At 44.3% G+C, this 26,953-nt stretch overlaps 1 protein-coding gene across 2 annotated transcripts in view; it reads left to right on the top strand.

The window, feature by feature from the left end:
- Positions 1 to 26,953, top strand: part of LOC124003676 (extracellular sulfatase Sulf-2-like) — a 78,143-nt gene that overhangs the window by 46,870 nt on the left and 4,320 nt on the right. For both annotated transcript variants that reach the window (XM_046312186.1, XM_046312187.1), the window contains 11 exons: positions 9,361 to 9,613; positions 19,656 to 19,895; positions 19,975 to 20,126; positions 20,378 to 20,547; positions 24,731 to 24,881; positions 24,979 to 25,154; positions 25,297 to 25,425; positions 25,515 to 25,571; positions 25,745 to 25,874; positions 26,126 to 26,342; positions 26,617 to 26,878. In XM_046312186.1, the coding sequence (XP_046168142.1) occupies positions 9,439 to 9,613; positions 19,656 to 19,895; positions 19,975 to 20,126; positions 20,378 to 20,547; positions 24,731 to 24,881; positions 24,979 to 25,154; positions 25,297 to 25,425; positions 25,515 to 25,571; positions 25,745 to 25,874; positions 26,126 to 26,342; positions 26,617 to 26,878 (1,859 nt within the window). In that variant the 5' untranslated portion in view covers positions 9,361 to 9,438. The remainder of the gene's footprint in view (positions 1 to 9,360; positions 9,614 to 19,655; positions 19,896 to 19,974; positions 20,127 to 20,377; positions 20,548 to 24,730; positions 24,882 to 24,978; positions 25,155 to 25,296; positions 25,426 to 25,514; positions 25,572 to 25,744; positions 25,875 to 26,125; positions 26,343 to 26,616; positions 26,879 to 26,953) is intronic.

Below are 26,953 nucleotides of genomic sequence, written 5' to 3' on the forward strand. Positions count from 1 at the left end.
GGGTCATCCCTGGCTAGTATGTCATAATCCTTCTATTAATTGGTCTAGTAATTCTATCCTATCCTGGAACGTTTCTTGTCATGTGAAGTGTTTAATGTCTGCCATCCCTCTCGTTTCTTCTGTCCCCACTTCTCAGGAGGAACCTGGCGATTTGACAGGAGTGCCGGAGGAATATCATGATCTGCGCACGGTCTTCAGTCGGTCCCGAGCCAACTCCCTTCCTCCTCACCGGTCGTATGATTGTAGTATTGATCTCCTTCCGGGGACCACTCCTCCTCGGGGTAGACTATACTCTCTGTCGGCTCCCGAACGTAAGGCTCTCGAGGATTATTTGTCTGTGTCTCTTGACGCCGGTACCATAGTGCCTTCTTCCTCTCCGGCCGGGGCGGGGTTCTTTTTTGTTAAGAAAAAGGACGGTACTCTGCGCCCCTGCGTGGATTATCGAGGGCTGAATGACATAACGGTTAAGAATCGTTATCCGCTTCCCCTTATGTCATCAGCCTTCGAGATTCTGCAGGGAGCCAGGTGCTTTACTAAGTTGGACCTTCGTAACGCTTACCATCTCGTGCGCATCAGAGAGGGGGACGAGTGGAAAACGGCGTTTAACACTCCGTTAGGGCATTTCGAGTACCGGGTTCTGCCGTTTGGTCTCGCCAATGCGCCAGCTGTTTTTCAGGCATTAGTTAATGATGTTCTGAGAGACATGCTGAACATCTTTGTTTTTGTCTACCTTGACGATATCCTGATTTTTTCACCGTCACTCGAGATTCATGTTCAGCACGTTCGACGTGTTCTCCAGCATCTTTTAGAGAATTGTCTCTACGTGAAGGCTGAGAAGTGCTCTTTTCATGTCTCCTCCGTTACTTTTCTCGGTTCCGTTATTTCCGCTGAAGGCATTCAGATGGATTCCGCTAAGGTCCAAGCTGTCAGTGAGTGGCCCGTTCCAAGGTCACGTGTCGAGTTGCAGCGCTTTCTAGGTTTCGCTAATTTCTATCGGCGTTTCATTCGTAATTTCGGTCAAGTTGCTGCCCCTCTCACAGCTCTTACTTCTGTCAAGACGTGTTTTAAGTGGTCCGGTTCCGCCCAGGGAGCTTTTGATCTTCTAAAAGAACGTTTTACGTCCGCTCCTATCCTCGTTACTCCTGACGTCACTAGACAATTCATTGTCGAGGTTGACGCTTCAGAGGTAGGCGTGGGAGCCATTCTATCCCAGCGCTTCCAGTCTGACGATAAGGTTCATCCTTGCGCTTATTTTTCTCATCGCCTGTCGCCATCTGAACGCAACTATGATGTGGGTAACCGCGAACTGCTCGCCATCCGCTTAGCCCTAGGCGAATGGCGACAGTGGTTGGAGGGCGACCGTTCCTTTTGTCGTTTGGACAGACCCTAAGAACCTTGAGTACATCCGTTCTGCCAAACGACTTAATGCTCGTCAAGCTCGTTGGGCGTTGTTTTTCGCTCGTTTCGAGTTTGTGATTTCTTACCGTCCGGGTAGCAAGAACACCAAGCCTGATGCCTTATCCCGTCTTTTTAGTTCTTCTGTGGCTTCTACTGATCCCGAGGGGATTCTTCCTTATGGGCGTGTTGTCGGGTTGACAGTCTGGGGAATTGAAAGACAGGTTAAGCAAGCACTCACGCACACTGCGTCGCCGCGCGCTTGTCCTAGTAACCTTCTTTTCGTTCCTGTTTCCACTCGTCTGGCTGTTCTTCAGTGGGCTCACTCTGCCAAGTTAGCTGGTCATCCCGGTGTTCGAGGCACTCTTGCTTCTATTCGCCAGCGCTTTTGGTGGCCGACTCAGGAGCGTGACACGCGCCGTTTCGTGGCTGCTTGTTCGGACTGCGCGCAGACTAAGTCAGGTAACTCTCCTCCTGCCGGTCGTCTCAGACCGCTCCCCATTCCTTCTCGACCATGGTCTCACATCGCCCTAGACTTCATTACCGGTCTGCCTTTGTCTGCGGGGAAGACTGTGATTCTTACGGTTGTCGATAGGTTCTCTAAGGCGGCACATTTCATTCCCCTCGCTAAACTTCCTTCCGCTAAGGAGACGGCACAAATCATCATCGAGAATGTGTTCAGAATTCATGGCCTCCCGTTAGACGCCGTTTCAGACAGAGGTCCGCAATTCACGTCACAGTTTTGGAGGGAGTTCTGTCGTTTGATTGGTGCGTCCGTCAGTCTCTCTTCCGGGTTTCATCCCCAGTCTAACGGTCAAGCAGAGAGGGCCAATCAGACGATTGGTCGCATACTACGCAGCCTTTCTTTCAGAAACCCTGCGTCTTGGGCAGAACAGCTCCCCTGGGCAGAATACGCTCACAACTCGCTTCCTTCGTCTGCTACCGGGTTATCTCCGTTTCAGAGTAGTCTGGGTTACCAGCCTCCTCTGTTCTCATCCCAGCTTGCCGAGTCCAGCGTTCCCTCCGCTCAGCGTTTGTCCAACGTTGTGAGCGCACCTGGAGGAGGGTGAGGTCTGCACTTTGCCGTTACAGGGCACAGACTGTGAGAGCCGCCAATAAACGTAGGATTAAGAGTCCAAGGTATTGTTGCGGCCAGAGAGTGTGGCTTTCCACTCGCAACCTTCCTCTTACGACAGCTTCTCGTAAGTTGACTCCGCGGTTCATTGGTCCGTTCCGTGTCTCCCAGGTCGTCAATCCTGTCGCTGTGCGACTGCTTCTTCCGCGACATCTTCGTCGCGTCCATCCTGTCTTCCATGTCTCCTGTGTCAAGCCCTTTCTTCGCACCCCGTTCGTCTTCCCTCCCCCCTCCCGTCCTTGTCGAGAGCGCACCTATTTACAAGGTACGTAGGATCATGGACATGCGTTCTCGGGGACGGGGTCACCAATACTTAGTGGATTGGGAGGGTTACGGTCCTGAGGAGAGGAGTTGGGTTCCGTCTCGGGACGTGCTGGACCGTTCACTGATTGATGATTTCCTCCGTTGCCGCCAGGATTCCTCCTCGAGTGCGCCAGGAGGCGCTCGGTGAGTGGGGGGGTACTGTCATGTTTTGTCTTATATTGTCTTGTCATTTTGCTTTTCCTTCTGTTCGTTTTCCTCCTGCTGGTCTTTTTAGGTTCGTTCCCCTTTTTTCTCTCTCCCTCTCTCTCTCTCTTCTCTCTATCATTCCGTTCCTGCTCCCAGCTGTTCCTATTCCCCTAATCAATCATTTAGTCTTCCCACACCTGTTCCCTATCTTTTCCCCTGATTAGAGTCCCTATTTCTCCCCTTGTTTTCCGTTTCTGTCCTGTCGGATCCTTGTATATTGTTCACCGTGCTGTGTCTTTGTATCGCCCTGTCGTGTCGTGTTTCCCTCAGATGCTGTGTGGTGAGCAGGTGTCTGAGTCTGCTACGGTCAAGTGCCTTCCCGAGGCAACCTGCAGTTTATGATCGAGTCTCCAGTCTGTTCTCGTCATTACGAGTGGAATTGTTCTTTATGCTTTATTTACCGCTCCGATTTGTCTAGGAGTATTGAAGATTTACTTTACTGGATTAAAGACTCTGTTTTCGCCAAGTCGCTTTTGGGTCCTCATTCACCTGCATAACAAAAGTATGTTAAGTGTGTTTAGTGTTTTGTAAATCACTGTGTGTAGAGTTTTGCAACAAGTGTGAGGTTGACAATGTGCTTATAGTTGTGCAAATATGGGCTGATGTTTTGCTTCTTGAGTGTAAGGTTTTGCTAATAGTGTACTACTTTTAATTTTAGTGTGTAAGCAATCCAAAACAACTAACACCAATGCAATGTAGAAACAGAAAATATTTATTAGGCCAAACATTACTGTTGTATAAAGTAGCATACAACAAAACCATAAACATATGTAAACCAAAAAGTATATTCATTAGAATACAGTAAAGAACACAATTGTGTGTGTGGGGTCCCGGGGGGGGGGCAGTCCAGGAATTGGTAGGGGGGAGGGGGCAGTCACCAGTGCTAAGCTGCGCTTCATCTCTTCTCCGGCCTGGGTCTGGCCACAATACTTCGTCCACATCACAAGATATGTTTTCTCTTGCCAAACATCGAGGGAAGTATCTCCTAGCATGGCATATCCAACCTTGGACAGAGGCAACCTCTATGTCCCCACATGCGTCCTCCATTGCCTGGAGAAACGGCATGCGGGCATAGGGTTGGAGATCATACACTTTCCAGCACCAGGCTGAGAAGAATTCCTCTATGGGATTTAGAAAAGGTGAATATGGGGGTAGGAACAAAACTACAAATTGTGGATGGGTGGCAAACCAGTTTTGGACCATAACAGCCCAGTGAAAACTAACATTGTCCCATAAAACCACAAATCTAGCAGGCTCCTGATCTGGATCAGGGACAAGCATTGTGTAAATTGCATCCAGAAAAGTGAGCATATGGCCGGTGTTGTACGGACCCAGTGTGGCATTGTGATGGAGGACCCCGTTTTGAGTGATGGCAGCATAGTTATATTACCCCCATGCTGTCCAGGGACATTGGTAATTTCCCTCTGTCCTATTACATTTAGTCTGCGGCGCCTGGTTTTGGTGAGGTTGAAACCAACCTCATTTCATGGCGAAATACATGGGCATCCAGCTCCAATACTCTCTGTAACAGATAAAAGGATATACAGATGAGTAAATATGGTATGTCTGAAGTACTGGAAGTAGTGTTGCATACATACGTCTACAAAGTCATGTCACATATTCTTGACTCTGCCAGAGTTTCTCTCAAATGGCACTTTGTAAAGTTGTTTCATCGCCACTCGGTGCCGTTGGAGGATGCGTTGTATGGTCGACAGGCTTACAGCATTGATGTTGTTAAATATGGTATCATTATTCAAGATATGCTCTCTTATCTCTCGAATCCTAATTGCATTGTTGGCCAAAACCATATTTATAATTGCAGTCTCTTGTACATCTGTAAACAAGCGTCCTCGTCCTCCATGATGTCTTTGCCTTTCCACTCTGTACAGAATTCAAACACAGTATGTGTTCAGCATAGGAACTGTAAACAATGTACAAAAAATGTATTACAGCATGATAACCAACCTCATTCACTCGATGCAGTGCAGTAAATGGATGGCTTAGAGTTACAAATGTTTATGCTATACTATGCAGTCATACGTATTTTACAGTACATTACTGTAATGCTAAAAAAGTCATTAGATAGTTGCATACCTGTTCTCATTTCTGAAGGTTTGAATTATGGACGCCACTGTAAATCGACTCAAGTTGGGCTGGACTATCAGTCCAGCCTCTCTCATGGTCAAACTGTGGTTGAACAAGTGTTGCCCTAATCTCATCAGAGGTGGCTCTCCTTCCTTCTCTTCTTTGCCCTCATCCTCTTCTTCCTCTTCCTCCTACTCCTCTTGCTCTCTGTCCATTGTTGGCATCCATTGTTCAAAACAGGTAATCTGACCTTTGACCTGTTTATAGGCCTATACTACAGTAAAGCAGTGATTGGTTAGTGATCAGTTAAGCTATTAGTGTTTGCACATGTGAGGAGTGTGTGTGTGACCTGGTGAATAAGTGTAGCATTTTGATTGGTTGTGTTTGAAAAAGGAAAGCAAGTCACTTCCTGTTAGATTTTTGTGTTTTAGGTAGAGAATTGTGTGTAGTGTTTTGAAAAAAGTGTTTTATGCAATTGACAACTGAGTCAAAGGCTGAGAAATAGCTTATGGTTTTGGATATTTGGTGTGTAGTTTAGCACTTTGAGTGAGAGGTTTCAAAAATCGTGTGACATGAAAAGATTTTGTGTGTAAGCAGTTGGACAAAAATTGTAATGCTGCTGCTGCAGTATTTCATACAGCACAAACACTCACAATGGAAAGGAGTGAACCATCTATTCCTTTATATATTGACAAAGTCCTGGTTGGCAGCAGTGTTGGCCAGGCATTTCTGGTGTTTGGCGACAGAGCTGTTTAATGAAGTTTTTGTATAGTGTTCCTTGTTGTTGTTTTAGTTTTCACCACATGCCAGCGATGCGAGGAAAAGGGAGGGATGGAGAGGGGTACGGGAGGGGTACGGGAGGGGTAAAAAGAGGAAGAGAGAAGCAGAGGAGAATGTAAAACAGCAGAGCCCCCCCAGGTCAGAACCTCATCCATTCTCCAGAGAGAGAACAAAGCCCTGAGAAAGAGAGACAGGAAGAGAGGAGCAGGAATTAAAGCAGACAACACAGCTGTGTGTGTGTGTGTGTGTGTGTGTGTGTGTGTGTGTGTGTGTGTGTGTGTGTGTGTGTGTGTGTGTGTGTGTGTGTGTGTGTGTGTGTGTGTGTGTGTGTGTGTGTGTGTGTGTGTGTGTGTGTGTGTGTGTGTGTGTGTGTGTGTGTGTGTGTGTGTGTGTGTGTGTGTGTGTGTGCTTGGGTGTAGTTACACATGGGTGCAAATTATGTGCGTGGGTCCATACTTGCATGCTAAGAGGGTGTGGTGAATGCGCATAATATGTGTGTGTGAGAGCTTGAATGTTAGTATGGAGAGGGGATAAGTGTGTTATGGAATCAGGAGGTACACCGCCTGAAGGACCTGCTTGGATACTGGTACATTTTGGCACATAGAGGTCTGTGCTCCATGAGGATATCCCTGGGCATCAACATTATGATGAGGTAGGGGGATGGCAGAAACAGGTAGCCACCCCTCCTCTGGAATAGTAACATAACCAACTGACTTAGTTAGTTTAGTACTTTCTTGAGATTGATGGAAGTGGTGAAATAGCGTTATTAATAGCCCATATTCTAAGCCTTTGATTGATTTGAATTGTAAGTTATTTAGTTTTAATTTGAAGTGTGTGTCCCCGTGATGCATGCGTGTGTGTGTATGTGTCCGACCGTTCATGTGTGTTAGTGAGTGCATGCATGCATGCGTGTCTATGCTCTATTGTCCCCCTATTCAAAAGCATCCCAGTGAGGTTGATATTGTTGAGTGTGTTGCCACGCAGCAGAGGGAGGCTGGGGTTGTGTGTTGTTTTGTGTTCATACAGGTTCCATGCTGGGGGACATGCTCTCCCTGTAGACCCACAGAACACTGAGCAAACAAAGTCCATTATAATAGACGGAAACCTGTCAACGCGCTCAGTCAGTTGGTTAATTGTTTTTGTAAAGAGGCCTTGTGATGCTCTTTTACATTTGACCAGTGAGCCTGGACTCATAGACAGTGTTATGGCATTGCAGCAATGTCATAGTAAATGCTAATACTCAAAGCTGTGAGAAGAAACACCACAACACCTTTCTATTCAGCAAGGTCTTTGCTTCCAACTGTGGATTGAAAACAAGGTCATGTCAGTCTGTTAGGAACAATTTCAGCAAGAACATTTCATTTCTTTTAAATGTATTTGTGAACATTATTTTACATTTTGTTGTGATACAGCCTGAATTCAACAAATTCACCCGTCTACTACTCACAGATGATTTTATTTCACCTTTATTTAACCAGGTAGGCAAGTTGAGAACAAGTTCTCATTTACAATTGCGACCTGGCCATGGCTACTCACATGAGTGCCACGGGGCGGTCATCATTTAGGCAGGTTACCTTCGCTTCCTTGGGCACAGGGACTATAGTTGTCTGCTTGAAACAAGTAGATATTACAGACTCGGTCAGGGAGAGGTTGAAAATATCAGTGGAGACACTTGACAGTTGGTCCGCGCATGCTTTGAGTCTACGTCCTGGTAATCCATCTGGCCCAGCGGCTTTGTGAATGTTGGCCTGTTTGAAGGTTTTGTTCACATCGGCTACCGAGAATGTTATCACACAGTCATCCAGAACAGCTGGTGCTCTCATGCATGCTTCAGTGTTGCTTGCCTCGAAGCGAGCATAAAATACATTTTGCTCATCTGGTAGGCTTGCGGCACTGGGCAGCTCATGTCTGTGTTTCCCTTTGTAGTCCGTAATAGTTTTCAAGCCCTGCCATATCCAACGAGTGTCAGAGCCGGTGTAGTCGGATTCAATCTTAATCTTGTATTGAGGCTTTTCTTGTTTGATGGTTCGTCTGAAGGCATAGCGGCATTTCTTACAAGAGTCCGGATTAGTCTCCCACTCCTTGAAAGCGGTAGCTCTAGCCTTTAGTTCGATGAGGATGCTTCTGGTTGGGATATGTACGTACAGTCACTGTGGGGACGATGTCATCGATGCACTTATTGATGAAGCCGATGACTGAGGTGGTGTATTCTTCAATGCCAAATGTACAAAGCTGAACTACAGCCATATCTAGTACGACTCAAAGCTGTAGTCACAGTCAAAGGTGCTTCTACAAAGTATTGAGTCAGGGATGTGAATACTTATGAAAATGAGATATTTCTGTAATTAATTTTAAAAACATTTGCAAACATTTCTAAACATGTTTTAATTTTGTCATTATGGGCTATTGTGTGTAGATAGGTGAGAGAGAAAAAAAATCTAATCAATTTGGAATTCAGGCTGTAACACAACAAAATATGGAATAAGTAATGGGTATATGAATACTTTCTGAAAGCACGGTATATGTAATTAACAGTTTCCATGACAAACTCTATGGGGGTTTCATTTGTAATAATTCAGAGGTGTACTTATGTTATCAAGTCAGCATGAAACAAGTATGAATTTAGCAAATTACGCATGAAGCTATCATTTAGAGGAAATTTTACTAACAAAGTTAATAAATCAGATAATTAGAAAATACACCACCAAGTCTACGTTATCTGGAATCAATCTCATGAGCACTTTGTTATTTGACTGTTCAATACACACTTTTACATTTTTGTATTCTTATTTTCAATGATGGCCTAGGAACAGTGGGTTAACTGCCTTGTTCAGGGGCAGAACAACAGATTTTTTTACCTTGTCAGCTCGGGGATTTAATCTTGCAACCTTTAGATTACATGTCCAACGCTCTAACCACTAGGCTACCTGCCGCCAAATAATCTCTGTCTCCTCATCCAGTCTTTAAAATCTCTCTTCTCCTTCACCTCTGCCCCGCTACATTCCCCCTGCTCTGTCTGGTTGGTGAGGGAGCGTTGGCCCCGGGCCCCTGGCTCAGGCCCAGGCCCATTAGCTCCAGACTGGCAGCCATGTGTTTATAAAAGAGATTATTACACTGTGGCAATGACACCGCTCTAATGCACCGCTCTAATGCACCGGGGAGCCCGAACAGGTCATTGTATGGAAGATCACCCTGTAATGCCTCTGCTTTTGTGTGTGAGAGAGAGAGAGTATAGTGTTTGAGAGTGTGTCTGAGAGAGATAGTTGAGAGATAAAGAGAGAGGGAGGGAGAGAGAGAGAGTGAGTGACCAAGAGATACTCCTGATGACCATACATCACAGAGTTTCTCACTTGTCAATATTACATGTTTTGTAATTGTCATAGCATAGCTAGCAGATTGTAGCAATTTGTATGTTACGTAATGTTTCGGTCTGGTCTCATCTCTGTGTCTGTCAGGTGGAGTGAGGAAGCTGCGCCAGCAGCAGAGTGCCCCGTGCTACAGTGAAAAAGAGGTGAAGAACACAGGGTAGAGCCATGGCAGGATGGGGCCTCCTGCTCCTCCTCCTGTGGGTGGTCTCCTTGGCCCAGGGCTCGTCCTTGTTCTCTGGTCAGCGCCACCGCACCCGTCTGCAGAGGGACCGTCAAGCACGCAACAACGTCCGACCCAACATAATCATCATCCTCACCGATGACCAGGACATTGAACTGGGTAAGACACAGCAGGATGTGTGTGTGTGTGTGTGTGTGTGTGTGTGTGTGTGTGTGTGTGTGTGTGTGTGTGTGTGTGTGTGTGTGTGTGTGTGTGTGTGTGTGTGTGTGTGTGTGTGTGTGTGTGTGTGTGTGTGTGTGTGTGTGTGTGTGTGTGTGTGTGTGCATGCATTCTCCATTTGCCCATTAAAAGTCAAGCACCCCATGGCCAACTCCATTATTGCCATGGAGTGAGTGGCCTATGGTATCCATTGTCTGAGTGCCAAACCCTGGCCATCTCCCTACCCGTTTTAGCCTTCAAACTGCATATTGGTCTGGAGTGCCAGTATAATGGCCTCGCTGACAACCCTTGTCCCACTCTGATTGGTGAGAAAACCTCCATTGAAAACCAGGAATTTATGGTTGAGCATCTGTTTCACTAAATAATCGGCATCAGCCTGAAAAGCCTTTCGTACCCATGAATTAAAATGGGCGACACATCACAGAAAATATTTACTCTTATAAAATTTCTGCTTCCACTAGTGGAGCCTCTAAGTCAAAAGGCTTGGTTATTTTGATTAAAAGGAATTTAACTTTAGTTATTGAAAAGACTAGCAAGGACACTTCAGGTGTCACGCCCTGACCATAGAGAGCCTGTTTTTCTCTATGTTGGTTAGGTCGGGTGTGACTAGGGTGGGTCATCTAGGTAATTATATATCTAAGTTGGCCTGGTATGATTCACAATCAGAGGCAGCTGTTTATTATTGTCTCTTATTGGGGATAATATTGTCACGATCGTTGTAAGGAACGGACCAAAATGCAGCGTGGTGTGTGTTCATGAAGTTTTTAATTAAAGAAAGCACTGAACACTGAATACAAACTATACAAAACAATAAACGAATAACGACCGCGAAGATATAATGAGAACTGTGCTGACACAAGCAACTAACATAGACAATCACCCACAAAAAACAGTGAAACCCAGACTACCTAACTAATGACACCTGCCTCTGATTGAGAACCATACTAGGGTATGGTTCTCAATCTACGGTCCGGAGTACCATCTACGTTCCGGAGTCCCCGGCGACAATCTACGGTCTAGTTCCTCTGATGATGATCCACAGTCCGGAGCCTCTGGCGATGACCCAAGGTCTGGTTCCTCCGGTGACGATCCACTGTCTGGTTCCTCCTCCGACGATCCACGGTCCGGAGCATCCGAAGACACGCCCTGCACCAGAGCCGCCCCCGATGGTAGATGCCCACCCGGAACCCTCCCCTATTGGGTCAGGTTTTGTGGTCGGAGTCCGCACTTTGGGGGGCGGTACTGTCACGCTCTGACCATAGAGAGCCTGTTATTCTCTATGTTGGTTAGGTCAGGGTGTGACTAGGGTGGGTCATGTAGGTAATTATATATCTATGTTGGCCTGGTATGATTCCCAATCAGAGGCAGCTGTATATTGTTGTCTCTGATTCGGGATCATATTTAGGCAGCCATTTCCCCTTTTGTACTTTGTGGGATCTTGACTATGCATGGTAGCCTGTTAGCACTATTATTAGCTTCACGTTTAATTTGAGATTATTGTTTTGTTTTGCTGTGAGTTTCACTTTATTCATTAAAAAGATGTGGAACTCAGATCACGCTGCGCTTTGGTCCAGTTATTATAATGTAGCATGTCAAGAGAGTAGTATTTGTGTCTATCTATAAACCTGCTGTTTTTGAGGACAGCTTTTCCCTTGGGCTTACCAAAGAATTGTTAGCACTTTCAGAGTATGAATTGGTTTTGGGGGCAGTGTGGCAGACCAGGAGTTTTGGTCAAGATGTTTACACAGATCAGACACGGACAGAGTATGATTAGCTCGGTTTCAAGGGTGTTTATTAAATAATAAATCAAAAGGATAGGTCTCACCCATGAGACCCTCTCCGGGATACCGTCTTCTGGGCTCCATGTCTGTCGGGCACACAAACTCAACTCCCTCGTCTTCGCTCGGGCACCGTCTCCAACTACACCGAAGTCACCTTACTTCCCCCAGTCCTCCCTGTGTGCTGCCCTTCTGGCAGAGTTATGGGACTTGTACAGCTGGTGAGCAATCAGCCCTTGATTACTCACCAACTCCCCAATCAGACCCAATTAGTCCTGGGCGGAGAGCCCGTCGAGACCTGGCACGTCCAGCCTTGTGATGTATACTCCGTCTGTCACCAGGCCTCGACGAGTCTCCCCCTGGTGGCTGACCTGCTGTACGCCACAGCAGATATGATTGCAGTTTATGATCTCAAGCTTGATAGATCCACACAATCTTTTTTACATGTCCAACAACCAGCACCATTAGCATTGAATGCAATGACGGAAAATCGCAATATCTCTGATGTGTGGCGAGTTCAGAATCTGGGCATCAAAGATTATACCTGTTTTTCTGCATATCACAAATCATACTCTAGAATTGATTGTTTTCTATACTTGGGTACTCTAAGTATGTATGTCACGCCAATACAAATATTGCCTGCGACTCTTGTAAGTCATAATCCCCTGCTTACCCAACTGGATGTGAACTTTAAAGTGAATAAAACAAAACGTTGGCGTTTTAATACGACCCTTCTTCAAAACAAATTGTTTGTTGCTGAATTTCAAGTAAAAGGTTGAATTCTGAACAAGGACTCTGTAGAGGACCCAAGGTTTACATGGATGGGTACTGAAGGGTTTATCAGAGACTTTACATCATCTTTTGCGTCTCACCTCAATAAAGCCAGGAATCACAGAATTAAGTTATTGGAGACAAAATTAAAATCACTTGAGCAGAACCTGAAAAGGAATTACTCAAATAATGTCAGAAATGATTTGAGGGTGGTTAAACTGGAACTGAATGATTTATTAAGGAGGAGAGCTGTTCATCATGCATAGAGTGAGGTGGAACTATTATTTTAATGGGAGCAAACTAAGCAGACTCAGACGTCGAGCCTTAAAACTGAAACCAAATGAATCTTGTACTTCTACAGATTTTTTTCAGCCCCATCTAAAGGCTTAATTTCTGATCAGCAGGATATTAATGCAACATTGAAGTATTTTTACCTGGAGTTATATAAATATTCGGTCCAGTCTGAGACAGACAAATGCAAACATATTTTAGATCATCTTGATTTGCCCATATTAGGCCGACCCATCTCATTAGAGGTATTGGAGTCAGTACTGAAAGGTGCTAAAAAGGGTAAATCACCTGGCCCGGATGCCATTCCATCTCAACTGTTACTACATTTTGGGGGCGTTAATCTCTCTACTGCCAAAGAAAGGGAAAGATCACACAGATTGTCGTCTGATATCTTTAATTTATTCTGACCAAAAATGTCGTTCAAAAGTGTTGACATTACGGATGGCAAAGTATTTGTGTTCGGATAAGTTCATTTAGATAGAGCAGTCAGGTTTTATGAAAGGTTGAAGCTGACAATGTCCATAGATGAATGCATGTAATACATGAAACACAACAGCTGGACTGTCAAAAGTCTAGGTGATGCTTGTAAGGCGGAGTCAGGCACAGGACACGGAGATGAGTAATATTTGTAACTTTATTCAAAAACAAAATATTCCAAGAAGGAGAAAATATTACAGCTCACAAATACAAGACAACTTAACATGAACAAACACGCACAAAACCATGGGGGAACCAGATGGTTAAATAGGGAACAATAATTATGGAATGGAAACCAGGTGTGTACAATGAAGACAAAACAAATGGAAAATGAAGTAGAAACTAGAAAACCAGCGACGTCGACCACCGAACTTCGGTTGAAGTCGTGACATGGACACACCGTGTGCGGTGCTGTCTCTAGATGCCAAGAAGACTTTTGACGGGCTTGAATGGTAGTACTTGTGGGCTGTCTTGGAGAAATCTGGTTTGGGAAGGAATTTTACCAATTTGGTTTGTGTGTTATATTCTAACCCTGTTGCTATGGTGTCTAGTGATGTCATACACTCAGGTCCATTCCTTATTTTTTGGAGATGTAGACAAGGAGGCGGCCTATCCCCAACGTTACTCAGAACCTTTAGCACAACGTCGAATGCAGAATGTAATTGCTTTTCCTATACTGATTAAATCTTCCTCTCATATCACATGCAGATTATATTTTCCTATATATGACATATATTCAGAATTCAATCTCATCTTTATTATCCATATTTGAAGAAATAAAATTGCTGTCCATCTGGGTATAAGATAAATTGGACAAAATCAGTATTAATGCTGCTTAATGAAGCAGCCAAGAAAGTTTCCCTTCCCTCAACAATTCCTATAAAAACACAGTTCATTTATTTGGTTATTAGTATACAAACATCTATGCATGGTCTGGTGAAGTATAATTATGAGAACATTTACTAGGATGTTGATCGGGATTTAACCGTTTGGGAGACGTTGCCTGCTTCTTTACAAACTAGGGTCACTTCCATAAAGATGAATGTGTTGCCATGTATTAGATTCCTGAGCATAACGATCTCACTCTTTCCACCAGTAGGCAATTGGGGGATTATTGATAAATGTATACATAAATACCTTCGGAATGGCAAACACACAAAGATTAGGTGTGAGGTGTTAAAACAGCAGAAGTGTTATGGTGGACTTGCATTACCAAATTGTTTTATTTCCCAGCAGCATTTCCAGTTACGCCCACTTAGGTCATGGTGTGATCAGTCTACATCAGTCTCTTGGAGAACTATTGAGGAAGAATGTGTTTCAGCTATTAGATTGCAGAATGTGTTATTTTCTGGAAAATCTAATAAAAGACATGCATGTTGTATTTTGGTCCTATTATTTCTAATACAATATAGAATTTTAGGAAGGTTGAGAAGTGTGTAGGTGGTAACTGGAAATGGCATCTCCACACACCTCTATGGCATAACAAGGCTATTACTTCCTGTAATAAACATTTGGAGTCTAGAGCCTGTTCTGCAAAAGGGGTCAATAATCTAGGGGATATATTCAACTCAAAGGGTCTCCTTAGTTTTCAGGAACTGCGTCTTTGTTTTGATTTGCCAGGGTCGTCATTCTTTCTAAACTCAGCAAAAAACAAATGTCCCTTTTTCAGGACACTGTCTTTCAAAGATAATTAGTGAAAATCCAAATAACTTCACAGATCTTCATTGTAAAGGGTTTAACACTGTTTCCCAGGCTTGTTCAATGAACCATAAACAATGAATGAACATGCACCTGTGGAACGGTCGTTAATACACTAACAGCTTACAGACGGTAGGCAATTAAGGTCACAGTTCTGAAAATTAAGGACAGTAAAGAGGCCTTTCTACTGACCCTGAAAAACACCAAAAGCAAAGATGCTCAGGGTCCCTGTTCATCTGCGTGAACGTGCCTTAGGCATGCTGCAAGGATGCATGAGGACTGCAGATGTTGCCAGGGCAATAAATTGCCATTTCCGTACTGTAAGACACTTAAGACAGTGCTACAGGGAGACAGGACAGACAGCTGCCCAGGATCGGTACATCCGTACATCACACCTGCAGGACAGGTACAGGATGGCAACAACAACTGCCCGAGTTACACCAGGAATGCACAATCCCTCCATCAGTGTTCAGATTGTCCGCAATAGGCTGAAAGAGGCTGGACTGAGGGCTTGTAGGCCTGTTGGCCTGTGCCTTGGTGGAAGAGTGGGGTAACATCTCACAGCAATAAATCTGGTGCAGTCCATGAGGAGGAGATGCAATGCAATACTTAATGCAGCTGGTGGCCACACCAGATACTGACTGTTACTTTTTATTTTGACCCCCCCCCCCTTTGTTCAGGGACATATTATTCAATTTCTGTTAGTCACATGTCTGTGGAACTTGTTCAGTTTATGTCTCAGTTGTTGAATCTTGTAATGTTCATACAAATATTTACACATGTTAAGTTTGCTGAAAGTAAACGCAGTTGACAGTGAGAGGACGTTTCTTTTTTTGCTGAGTTTATATCTTAGACTGTGGTCAGCGTTTCCTGCCTATGGGGTTCTATATCTTAGACTGCGGTCATCGCTTCGTGTCTATGGGGTTCTATATCTTAGACTGCGGTCAGCATTTCCTGCCTATGGGGTTCTATATCTTAGACTGCGGTCATTGCTTCGTGTCTATGGGGTTCTATATCTTAGACTGCGGTCAGCGTTTCCTGCCTATGGGGTTCTACATCTCAGACTGCGGTCAGCGCTTCGTACCTATGGGGTTCTATATCTTAGACTGCGGTCAGCGCTTCGTACCTATGGGGTTCTATATCTTAGACTGCGGTCAGCGTTTCCTGCCTATGGGGTTCTATATCTTAGACTGCGGTCAGCGTTTCCTGCCTATGGGGTTCTATATCTTAGACTGCGGTCAGCATTTCCTGCCTATGGGGTTCTATATCTTAGACTGTCGGTCATCTATGGGGCTTAGACTGGTGTCTATGGGGTTCTATATCTTAGACTGCGGTCAGCGTTTCCTGCCTATGGGGTTCTATATCTTAGACTGCGGTCAGCGTTTCCTGCCTATGGGGTTTTATATCTCAGACTACAGTCAGCGTTTCATACCTATGGGTGTTACGGTTTTCTTCCGTCGAAGGAGAGTCGGACCAAAATGCAGCGTGGTTAATTTGATACAGCTTTAATAAATGAAAAAACACGAACAATACAAAACAACAAACGGAACGTGAAAACCTATACAGCCTATCTGGTGACCACTAACACAGAGACAGGAACAATCACCCACGAAACACTCAAAGAATATGGCTGCCTAAATATGGTTCCCAATCAGAGACAACGATAATCACCTGCCTCTGATTAAGAACTGCCTCAGGCAACCATAGACTTTCCTAGACAACCCTACTCAGCCACAATCCCAACACCTACTAAAACCCCAATACAAAAGCACACCACAAAATAAATCCATGTCACACCCTGGCCTGACCAAATAAATAAAGAAAACACAAAATACTAAGACCAAGGCGTGACAATGGGATTCTATATCTCAGACTACAGTCAGCGCTTTGTACCTATGGGGTTCTATATCTCAGACTACAGTCAGCGTTTCATACCTATGGGATTCTATATCTCAGACTACAGTCAGCGTTTCGGTCAGCGTTTCCTGCCTATGGGGTTCTATATCTTAGACTGCGGTCCTATGGGATTCTATCTCAGACTCTCATGGGTGTTACGGTTTTCTTCCGTCGAAGGAGAGACAAAATGCAGCGTGGTTAATTTGATACAGCTTTAATAAATGAAAAACACGAACAATACAAAACAACAAACGAAAACCTATACAGCCTATCTGGTGTCAGACAGGAACAATCACCCACGAAACACTCAAAGAATATGGCTGCCTAAATATGGTTCCCAATCAGAGACAACGATAATCACCTGCCTCTGATTAAGAACTGCCTCAGGCAACCATAGACTTTCCTAGGTCAGCCACAATCTAAAACCCCAATACAAAAGCACACCACAAAAATGAATCATGTCACACCCAGACTGCGGTCAGCAATGGGATTCTATATCTCAGTCACCTATGGGGTTCTATATCTTATGGGATATCTCAGACTGCGGTCAGCGCTTCGTACCTATGGGGTTCTATATCTTAGACTGCGGTCAGCGTTTCCTGCCTATGGGGTTCTATATCTTAGACTGCGGTCAGCGTTTCCTGCCTATGGGGCTCTATATCTTAGACTGCGGTCAGCATTTCCTGCCTATGGGGTTCTATATCTTAGACTGCGGTCATCGCTTGGTGTCTATGGGGTTCTATATCTTAGACTGCGGTCAGCGTTTCCTGCCTATGGGGTTCTATATCTTAGACTGCGGTCAGCGTTTCCTGCCTATGGGGTTTTATATCTCAGACTACAGTCAGCGTTTCATACCTATGGGTTTCTATATCTCAGACTACAGTCAGCGCTTTGAACCTATGGGATTCTATATCTCAGACTACAGTCAGCGTTTCATACCTATGGGATTCTATATCTCAGACTACAGTCAGCGTTTCATACCTATGGGATTCTATATCTCAGACTACAGTCAGCGTTTCATACCTATGGGATTCTATATCTCAGACTATAGTCAGCGCTTTGTACCTATGGGATTCTATATCTCAGACTACAGTCAGCGCTTTGTACCTATGGGATTCTATATCTCAGACTACAGTCAGCGTTTCGTACCTATGGGATTCTATATCTCAGACTACAGTCAGCGTTTCATACCTATGAGATTCTATATCTCAGACTACAGTCAGCGTTTCATACCTATGGGATTCTATATCTCAGACTACAGTCAGCGTTTCATACCTATGGGATTCTATATCTCAGACTACAGTCAGCGCTTTGTACCTATGGGATTCTATATCTCAGACTACAGTCAGCGCTTTGTACCTATGGGATTCTATATCTCAGACTACAGTCAGCGTTTCGTACCTATGGGATTCTATATCTCAGACTACAGTCAGCGTTTCATACCTATGGGATTCTATATCTCAGACTACAGTCAGCGTTTCATACCTATGGGATTCTATATCTCAGACTACAGTCAGCGTTTCATACCTATGGGATTCTATATCTCAGACTACAGTCAGCGCTTTGTACCTATGGGATTCTATATCTCAGACTACAGTCAGCGCTTTGTACCTATCGGATTCTATATCTCAGACTACAGTCAGCGTTTCATACCTATGGGATTCTATATCTCAGACTACAGTCAGCGTTTCATACCTATGGGATTCTATATCTCAGACTACAGTCAGCGCTTTGTACCTATGGGGTTCTATATCTCAGACTGAGGTCTGCGCTTCGTACCTATGGGATTCTATATCTCAGACTACAGTCAGCGCTTTGTACCTATGGGATTCTATATCACAGACTGCGGACAGCCCTTCGTACCTATGGGATTCTATATCACAGACTGCGGACAGCGCTTCGTACCTATGGGATTCTATATCTCAGACTGCGGACAGCGCTTCGTACCTATGGGGTTCTATATCTCAGACTGAGGTCTGCGCATTGTGAATATGGAGTCCTATGGGGTACAAGTTTGGAAAGGCACCTGGTGATAGAGTGGATTTTTACATTCCCATCCAGAGGTCTGCTATTTACTCTCATCTTCAACTATTAAAGCAGAAAAATCTATCAATGGTTAAAGCATGGGTAAATTAGTTGGCTGTCGATGATGAGGCTATTGACTGGGAGAATGTCTGGGAGAATATATTTCATCAAAGTACTCATCAAAGAACCCAAACCATCAATTCTCATTTTAAACGTTGTCATAGATCATACTTGGCACCACTTGTTAGATTTCATGCAAAACAGGCTCAAAGCCCATACTGTGACATATGTAACCTCAATACACTTGGCACATACAAACATATGATATGGGATTGTCCTGAAGTTTATGAGTTTTGGAGGAAAGTGTCGTCTATTCTCTCTGACATGGTTGATAAAACTGTACCCCTTGAACCAATTCTGCTGTTGCTTAACGATGATGCAGGTATGCAGCTTAATGAGAACCAGCAAAGATTTTGGCTGTCTGGGTTGACTGCTGTGAAAAACGTGTTGTTCAGCGCTGGTTGCCACCACATTACCTTCATATAAGGAAATGGCTAGCATACTTTCAAAACGTAATTATGTTGGAATGTATCCACTGTCCGTATGAATAAAGACAGTCCTAGCACAGTTTAGAGATTTCTGAAACAGCTACTTTCCATGATGTAGGTGTGTGATGTAAAATGCTTACTTGATAGTGTTTTATTTGCAAATTACTTTGCTGTGTATATTCTAGTGTAGGGCGTGTTTAAAAAATACATATTTTTATTTATTTTTATATATATATATATTTTTTTATATATTATGGGTTGTCCAAGGTTGAGGATAGGGTGGGGCTGCCAGAGGAATAGGTGGTGTGGGATGTTCAACAAAAAAGTGAAAAGTGAAAAGTGTAATATTGTATTTTATTTTTATGATTGTATTGCCCTTATGACCCAATAAAAACTGTTCACTCTCTCTCTCTCTTCCTCTCTCACATCCCTCACCCCCATCCATCCTTTTGCCGCTCTTCCCCTCAATCTCCTCTTCCCCCTCTCTTTCTCCTCCAGGCTCAATGCAGGCCATGAATAAGACACGGCGTATCATGGAGCAGGGAGGCACCCATTTCTCTAACGCCTTCTCCACCACTCCCATGTGCTGCCCGTCACGCTCCTCTATTCTGACAGGGAAGTACGTTCACAACCACCACACCTTCACCAACAACGAGAACTGTTCCTCACCCTCCTGGCAGGCCCACCATGAGCCTCACACCTTCGCTGTGCACCTTAACAACTCAGGGTACAGGACGGGTGAGTGTGAGCTGTGCATGCACACACACACACTTTATTGCATAGAGAATCACTTTGTACTTACCCCCCCCTGTCCTAGCATTATTTGGGAAGTACCTGAATGAGTACAACGGCTCCTATGTGCCCCCTGGCTGGAGGGAGTGGGTAGCGCTGGTGAAGAACTCTCGCTTCTACAACTACACTCTGTGCAGGAACAGCGTGCGGGAGAAGCATGGCAGCCAATATCCAAAGGTTTCATCCTGTTTCAGTTTTCAGTCACACATTGGAGTAACCTACTCAGATCATAATTTAATCATCAAATTTCATGATTATAATACTGTTATAAGACAGTATAGTAAACAGATTATTCTGAATGTAAATATTGTTATAAGGAAGCTGTTATAACAAGCTCCATTTCTCTATTCACTTTCATCTTTCCCCTTCTGGGAGGAAGTAATATTACAGTTCAGATTCTCATGGTCAGGTGATTCTTGCTTCCACAGGACTATCTCACAGACATCATCACCAATGACAGCATCAACTACTTCCGCTCGTCCAAGAGGATGTACCCCCACCGACCAGTGATGATGGTCCTGAGCCACGCTGCCCCCCATGGGCCGGAGGACTCAGCACCACAGTACAGCACTGCCTTCCAGAATGCGTCGCAGCACATGTAAGAGTATATTGTACACACACACACACATGCACTCATTTGACAGAAGATGCAGTGTGGTAGTGCACTAAGTGGAGATTTGCCTCAGTAACGATCCTTACAAATTGCATCATTTAGACTGGCATTGTTAAAGAGGTTAATGATAGATAGGCATCCATAGATTATGATAACACACTATGGGCCCCGGCCTTTGTCTGCTTGGCACAGTACCCCCGAAGATAAAAGCTTGGCCCTGAATGTTTCTCTTATGCTCTGGAGCTAATGTCACGTCTTCCATTGCCCTGGGAGAGACATGCAGTACCAGTCAAAGGTTTGGACACACCTACTCATTAAAGGGTTTTTCTTCATTTGTACGATTTTATACATTGTAGAATAATAGTGAAGACATCAAAACTATGAAATAACATATATGGAATCATGTAGTAACAAAAAAGTGTAAAAAAATCTAAATATATTTTACATTTTACAGTCTTCAAAGTAGCCGCCATTTTCCTTGACAGCTTTGTGCATTCTTGGCATTCTCTCAACCAGCTTCATGAGTATTGCTTTTCCAACAGTCTTGAAGGAGTTCCCATATATGCTGAGCACTTGTTGGCTGCTTTTCCTTCACTCTGCGGTCCAACTCATCCCAAACCATCACACTTTGGTTGAGGCTGGGTGATTGTGGAGGCCAGGTCATCTGATGCAGCGCTCCATCACTCTCCTTCTTAGTCAAATATCCCTTTCACAGCCTGGAGGTGTGTTGGGTCATTGTCCTGTTGAAAAAGAAATGATAGTCCCACTAAGTGTAAACCAGATGGCATGGCGTATTGCTACGGTAGCCATGCTGGTTAAGTGTGCCTTGAATTCTAAAAATCACTGACAATGTCACCAGCAAAGGACACTCACACCATCACACCTCCTCCCCCATGCTTTACTGTGGGAACCACACATGCGGAGATCATCCGTTCACCTACTCTGCGTCTCACAAAGACATGGTGTTTGGAACCATACATTTCTTAATCGGACTCATCAGACTGAAGGAAAAATTTCCACCGGTCTAATGTCCATTGCTCGTGTTTCTTGGCCCAAGCAAGTCTCTTCTTATTATTGGTGTTGAGATGTGTCTGTTGCTTGAACTCTGTGAAACATGTATTTGGGCTGCAATTTCTGAGGCTGGTAACTCTAATGAGCTTATCCTCTGCAGCAGAGGTAACTCTGGGTCTTCCTTTACTGTGGCGGTCCTCATGAAAGCCAGTTTCATCATAGCGCTTGATGGTTTATGCAACTGCACTTGAAGAATCGGGCTATTGCGAACAAATAGAGCCAGTTGTGATACAGACTGGATTCAAACCATGATGTCTGTAGTGACGCCTCAAACACTGAGATGCAGTGCCTTAGACCGCTGAGCCACTCGGGAGCCACTGTATACCACCCCTACCTTGTCACAACACAAGTGATTAGCTCAAACACATTAAGAAGGAAATCAATTCCACAAATGAACTTTTAACGATGCCCACCTGTTAATGTAAATGCATTACAGGTGAAGGTGAACCTCATGAAGCTGGTTGAAAGAATGCCAAGAGTGTGCAAAGCTGTCACAAGGCAAAGGGTGGCTACTTTGAAGAATCTCAAATATAAAATATATTTTGATTTGTTTAACACTTTTTTGGTTACTACATGATTCCATATTTGTTACTTCATAGTTTTGATTTCTTCACTATTATTCTGCAATGAAGAAAATAGTCAAAATAAAGAAAAACCCTTGAATGAGTAGGTGTGTCCAAACTTTGGACTGATACTGTACATGGAGGCAGTAATGCGCCTGTGTCTTTGGTTGAATGTTCTCTCCTATAAGAGTGAATCACATAAGCCTCATTAAAGTCTTGAACTAAGACTTTACACTTGAAATTGTTCAGCCCAGGCTGTTTTCATGTCAACTTTTCATAGCTTTTTCTCATGAATTTACATACATTCTCACGATGTGAGCTTGTAGAGGATCTCACTTTCCCTTCAATATGGAGGGAGAGAAAATGGCTCCCCTCTTACTCCAGCCCTCCTGAAAAACCTTTTCCTCATCCACATTGCAGACACTTATCTTAAATCAAATCACATTTTATTGGTCACATACACATGTTTAGCAGATGTTATTGCGTCTGTAGCGAAGAATTTCACAACAAATACCAATACACACAAATCTCAGTAAAGGAATGTAATTAAGAAGATATGAATATATGGATGAGCATAGACTAAGATACAGTAGAATATAATAGAATACAATTAGTACATATGAGATGAGTGATGCAAAATATGTAAACATTATTAAAGTGACTAGTGTTCCATTTATTGAAGTGGCCAGTGATTTCAAGTCTATGTATATAGGCAGCAGCCTCTAATGTACTAGTGATGGCTATTTAACAGTGATGGAAGCTGTTTTTCAGTCTCTCTGTCCCAGCTTTGATGCACCTGTACTGACCTCGCCTTCTGGATGATAGCGGGGTGAACAGGCAGTGGCTCGGTGGTTGTTGTCCTTGATGATCTTTTTGCCCTTCCTGTGACATCGGGTGCTGTAGGTGTCCTGGAGGGCAGGTAGTTTGCCCCCAGTGACGCGTTGGGCAAACAGCATCACCCTCTGAAGAGCCCTGCGGTTGCGGACAGTGCAGTTGCCATACCCTCTTGTTGTCAGGACCTTGTGCTCCAAGGACAAAAACGATTTGCCTTTTTCCAAGTCAAATCGATATGCTGTAAATGTTAAATATGCCCTGCCTCCAAAACGTCATTAGATATTTAGCAGTTTGTTTATTTTGTAATCATTAAGGTTCCATCTGCCCCAGAGTGAATATTGATTAAACTGTCCTCTCCGTGTTAGTTGAAATTGATCAGTACGGCAGCTGGCTGGTTGCCTTTTCTGTGGTTTATATGCCTCCAATTCAGCATTACGCAATAAGTTCTGAGATCACTTTCAAAGGTGTGGTTGGAGCCATTTGCAAGCACTGGAAAAGGCTATTGTTGTACATGCCAATCATAAAACAACATGAAACAAGTCATAGCTTGGTATAATGCAATACAATACAATGTAATACAATGTAATCAAACAATGATTAATTCACCCCAGAATGTAAAATGTAGAAAGCCATGCAAAATAAACACTTTCCGTGAATAATATTATGCACTATTAAAATGTTCTCAACCATAATACTATTCGGTGTTAATTCAAAAGATACATTACCTCTTTTTATAAACTGGGTGGTTCGAGTCCTAAGTGCTGACAGCTGTGGTATATCAGAACGTATACCACGGGTATGACAAAACATTTATTTTTACTGTTCGAGTTACATTGGTAACCAGTATAAAATAGCAATAAGGCACCTCAAGGGTTTGTGGTATATGGCCAATATACCAAGGCTAAGGGCTGAATTCAGGCACTCCACGTTGCGTTGTGCATAAGAACAGACCTTAACTGTGGTATTCTGGCTATATACCATGCCCCCTCGAGCCTTAATGCTTGAATATAAAATGTGAGCTCTAAAATGTTTGCATAATGTTTGTCGTTAAAACTGAAATCCGTAAAGTGGGAAATAGCACCACAGTTCGGCAGATAGGTTAGCGGTTATGAGCGATGGGCCAGTAACTGAAAGGTTGCTGGTTCAAATCCCCTTGATTAAGACAGCCCCCTGCGCTTCTCTGATTCAGGGACGTTGGGTTAAATGTGGAAGACACATTTCGGTTCAATGCATTCAGGTGTGTAACTGACTAGGTATTCCCAGATCTTGCCTTTGTTTTTGTTTTGTTGATGAAACGGAGGAGAGGAGTGTCCAGCAGCGTGGTCGGGAAGTTGCTGTACTTATTCTGGTGTTCTATCACGAGTGCAATGATGTGAGGGAAAGAAAGTGTTTGAAGTAATGTCTTTGTTGTTGTAATATCTCAACCAGATGTGGCAGTTTCCCCGACTAAAGATTTCAGTTTTAAGCTCCTCTGTGATTTCTGGAGGCATAATGGTGATAATCTCACAGAAATAAGCATTCTTCTGTCTAAGGTGCTTGGTAACGAAAGGAAGTGCCATAACAGGAAAAGCAAAGACTCGTCAATGAAGATAAAATGTGTTGGTAACTAAGTATGTGCAGGCACAGTTTTCACCTGAAATTATTTCCCCCCTTTACTGGCTCTTTCTTCACACTCGTTTTTCCATCCGTCCCTTTCTTAGAACCCCAAGCTATAACTACGCTCCTAACCCAGACAAACATTGGATCCTGCGCTACACAGGCCCCATGAAACCTGTCCACATGCAGTTCACGAACATGCTGCAGCGCCGGAGGATGCAGACCCTGCTGTCTGTGGACGACAGTGTGGACAAGGTGGGTCAGACAGAAAGAGAGACAGACAGTGTGGACAAGGAGGAACAGACTGGCTAAATCTACCCGACTACGTGTCTTACTGTGTCCTCGTCCTCAGGTGTACAACATGCTGGTGGAGACAGGTGAGTTGGACAACACCTACATTATCTACACATCAGACCACGGCTACCATATTGGTCAGTTCGGCCTGGTCAAAGGCAAGTCCATGCCATATGAGTTTGACATCCGGGTGCCCTTCTTCATACGAGGCCCCAACGTGGAGGCAGGAGCCATGTGAGTGCAACTTTGAAGACTTCTACAGTACCTTTTTAGAATGGAAACGGTTAGCGTTGGCTCTTATCTCACTGTTACTGCTACTGGATCTCTTTTGCAGCACTCATCTCTCTACTCCACCTGTTCCTGTGTCCTTCTGCAGTAACCCTCATGTGGTGCTGAACATTGACCTGGCTCCCACACTGTTGGACATGGCCGGAGTGGACGTTCCCTCTGACATGGACGGCAAATCCATCCTTAAACTCCTGGACACAGACAAACCTGTCAACAGGTAGAGAAAGTCACACCTTTATTTGCATGTTTTGGACTCAACACAATGGATGCTTCAGGATCACTTGACCTTTCTTGCTCTTGTTGCAGGTTCCAGGTGAACAAGAAGGGGAAGATGTGGAGGGACTCCTTCCTGGTAGAGAGAGGGTCAGTATGTTTCATTCATCATCTAGTCATGAATCAAGAGCAATTAAAGGGATAGTTCACCAACATTTCAGAATTACTTCATAATTGTCCACAGCCAAGTGATCAAAGTTTGATGTACAGTATGTTTGGTCAATGTTCTATTTCTCTCATCTGGTTCTCTCCTGTTTACACAGGAAGCTGCTCCACAAGAGGTCTGATGGGAAGGACTTGGCCCAGGAGGAGAACTTCCTGCCAAAGTACCAGCGGGTCAAAGACCTGTGTCAGAGAGCACAGTACCAGAGCTCTTGTGAACAGCCAGGACAGGTAAAAGTTATGTACAATACCCAAATACACAGGCACACACACACACACACACACACACACACACACACACACACACACACACACACACACACACACACACACACACACACACACACACACACACACACACACACACACACACACACACACACACACACACACACACACACACACACACACACATACACACTTATACATGAGCAGAAATGTAGCTAAATCTCTCCCCCCTTCTCCTCTCTCGGCATGTGAAGAAGTGGCAGTGTGTGGAGGACCCTTCTGGTAAGCTGAGTCTGTATAAGTGTAAGGGCATGGCAAGTCTCTATGCCTCACGTATGCAGGCTCTGATGGCCAGCAGCGGGTCCCAGCAGTGGGTTGGACGTGTCTCCGATGCTGGAGACAGCTGTGACTGTGGCCCCCTAGGTCCCAAACGTTCACCCCTGAAGAGGAAGAGACTGCTCACCAAGAAGAGTGAGTAGTCCTTTCAGTGGCTTATGTATTTACCATACCAATGCCTTCTAAATTGTGGCTAAGTCTGGCTAAGTCTTTGCTGCCACCCAGTGACAAATTATAAAAATGAACACTAATAATTACAACGAAACAGGATTCAATTTAAGTTTCAAGTGTCCGTCATTTGAAAACTGTGAAAAATGCTTTGTACTTTAGCACCCTCTCTTGGATCATTGACATTGCATTACCTTTGTAATAATAACATTGTAACTAATAACTCTTCTAACCCCATCAGAGGTAAAGTCCGGTAAGAGTCTGACTAAGAACCGTTGGGCCCGGTCCGTTCCATTTGAGCTGGATGGAGACATGTATGCTGTGGACCTGGTTGAGGGCTACAGGCCCGTGGGCCTCAGGAACACCAGCTGGCCTGGGGAGAGGAGGAGAGGAGCGGGCCTGCTGGAGGACAACGATGAGGAGTTCAGTGGCATGGGAGTCACAGCCAGACCCCCAACCAACAAGAGCCTTACACCAACTGCCGCTCTTAAAGTCACCTACAGGTGTGCATGGTTTGTGTGTGTGTGTGTGTTGAGTTTTAGTATCAGTGGGTTTTGAGTAGTAGTAATATATGTAAT

The sequence above is a fragment of the Oncorhynchus gorbuscha genome, linkage group LG18 (genome assembly GCF_021184085.1).
Source record: "Oncorhynchus gorbuscha isolate QuinsamMale2020 ecotype Even-year linkage group LG18, OgorEven_v1.0, whole genome shotgun sequence".
NCBI classification, from domain to species: Eukaryota; Metazoa; Chordata; class Actinopteri; order Salmoniformes; family Salmonidae; genus Oncorhynchus; species Oncorhynchus gorbuscha.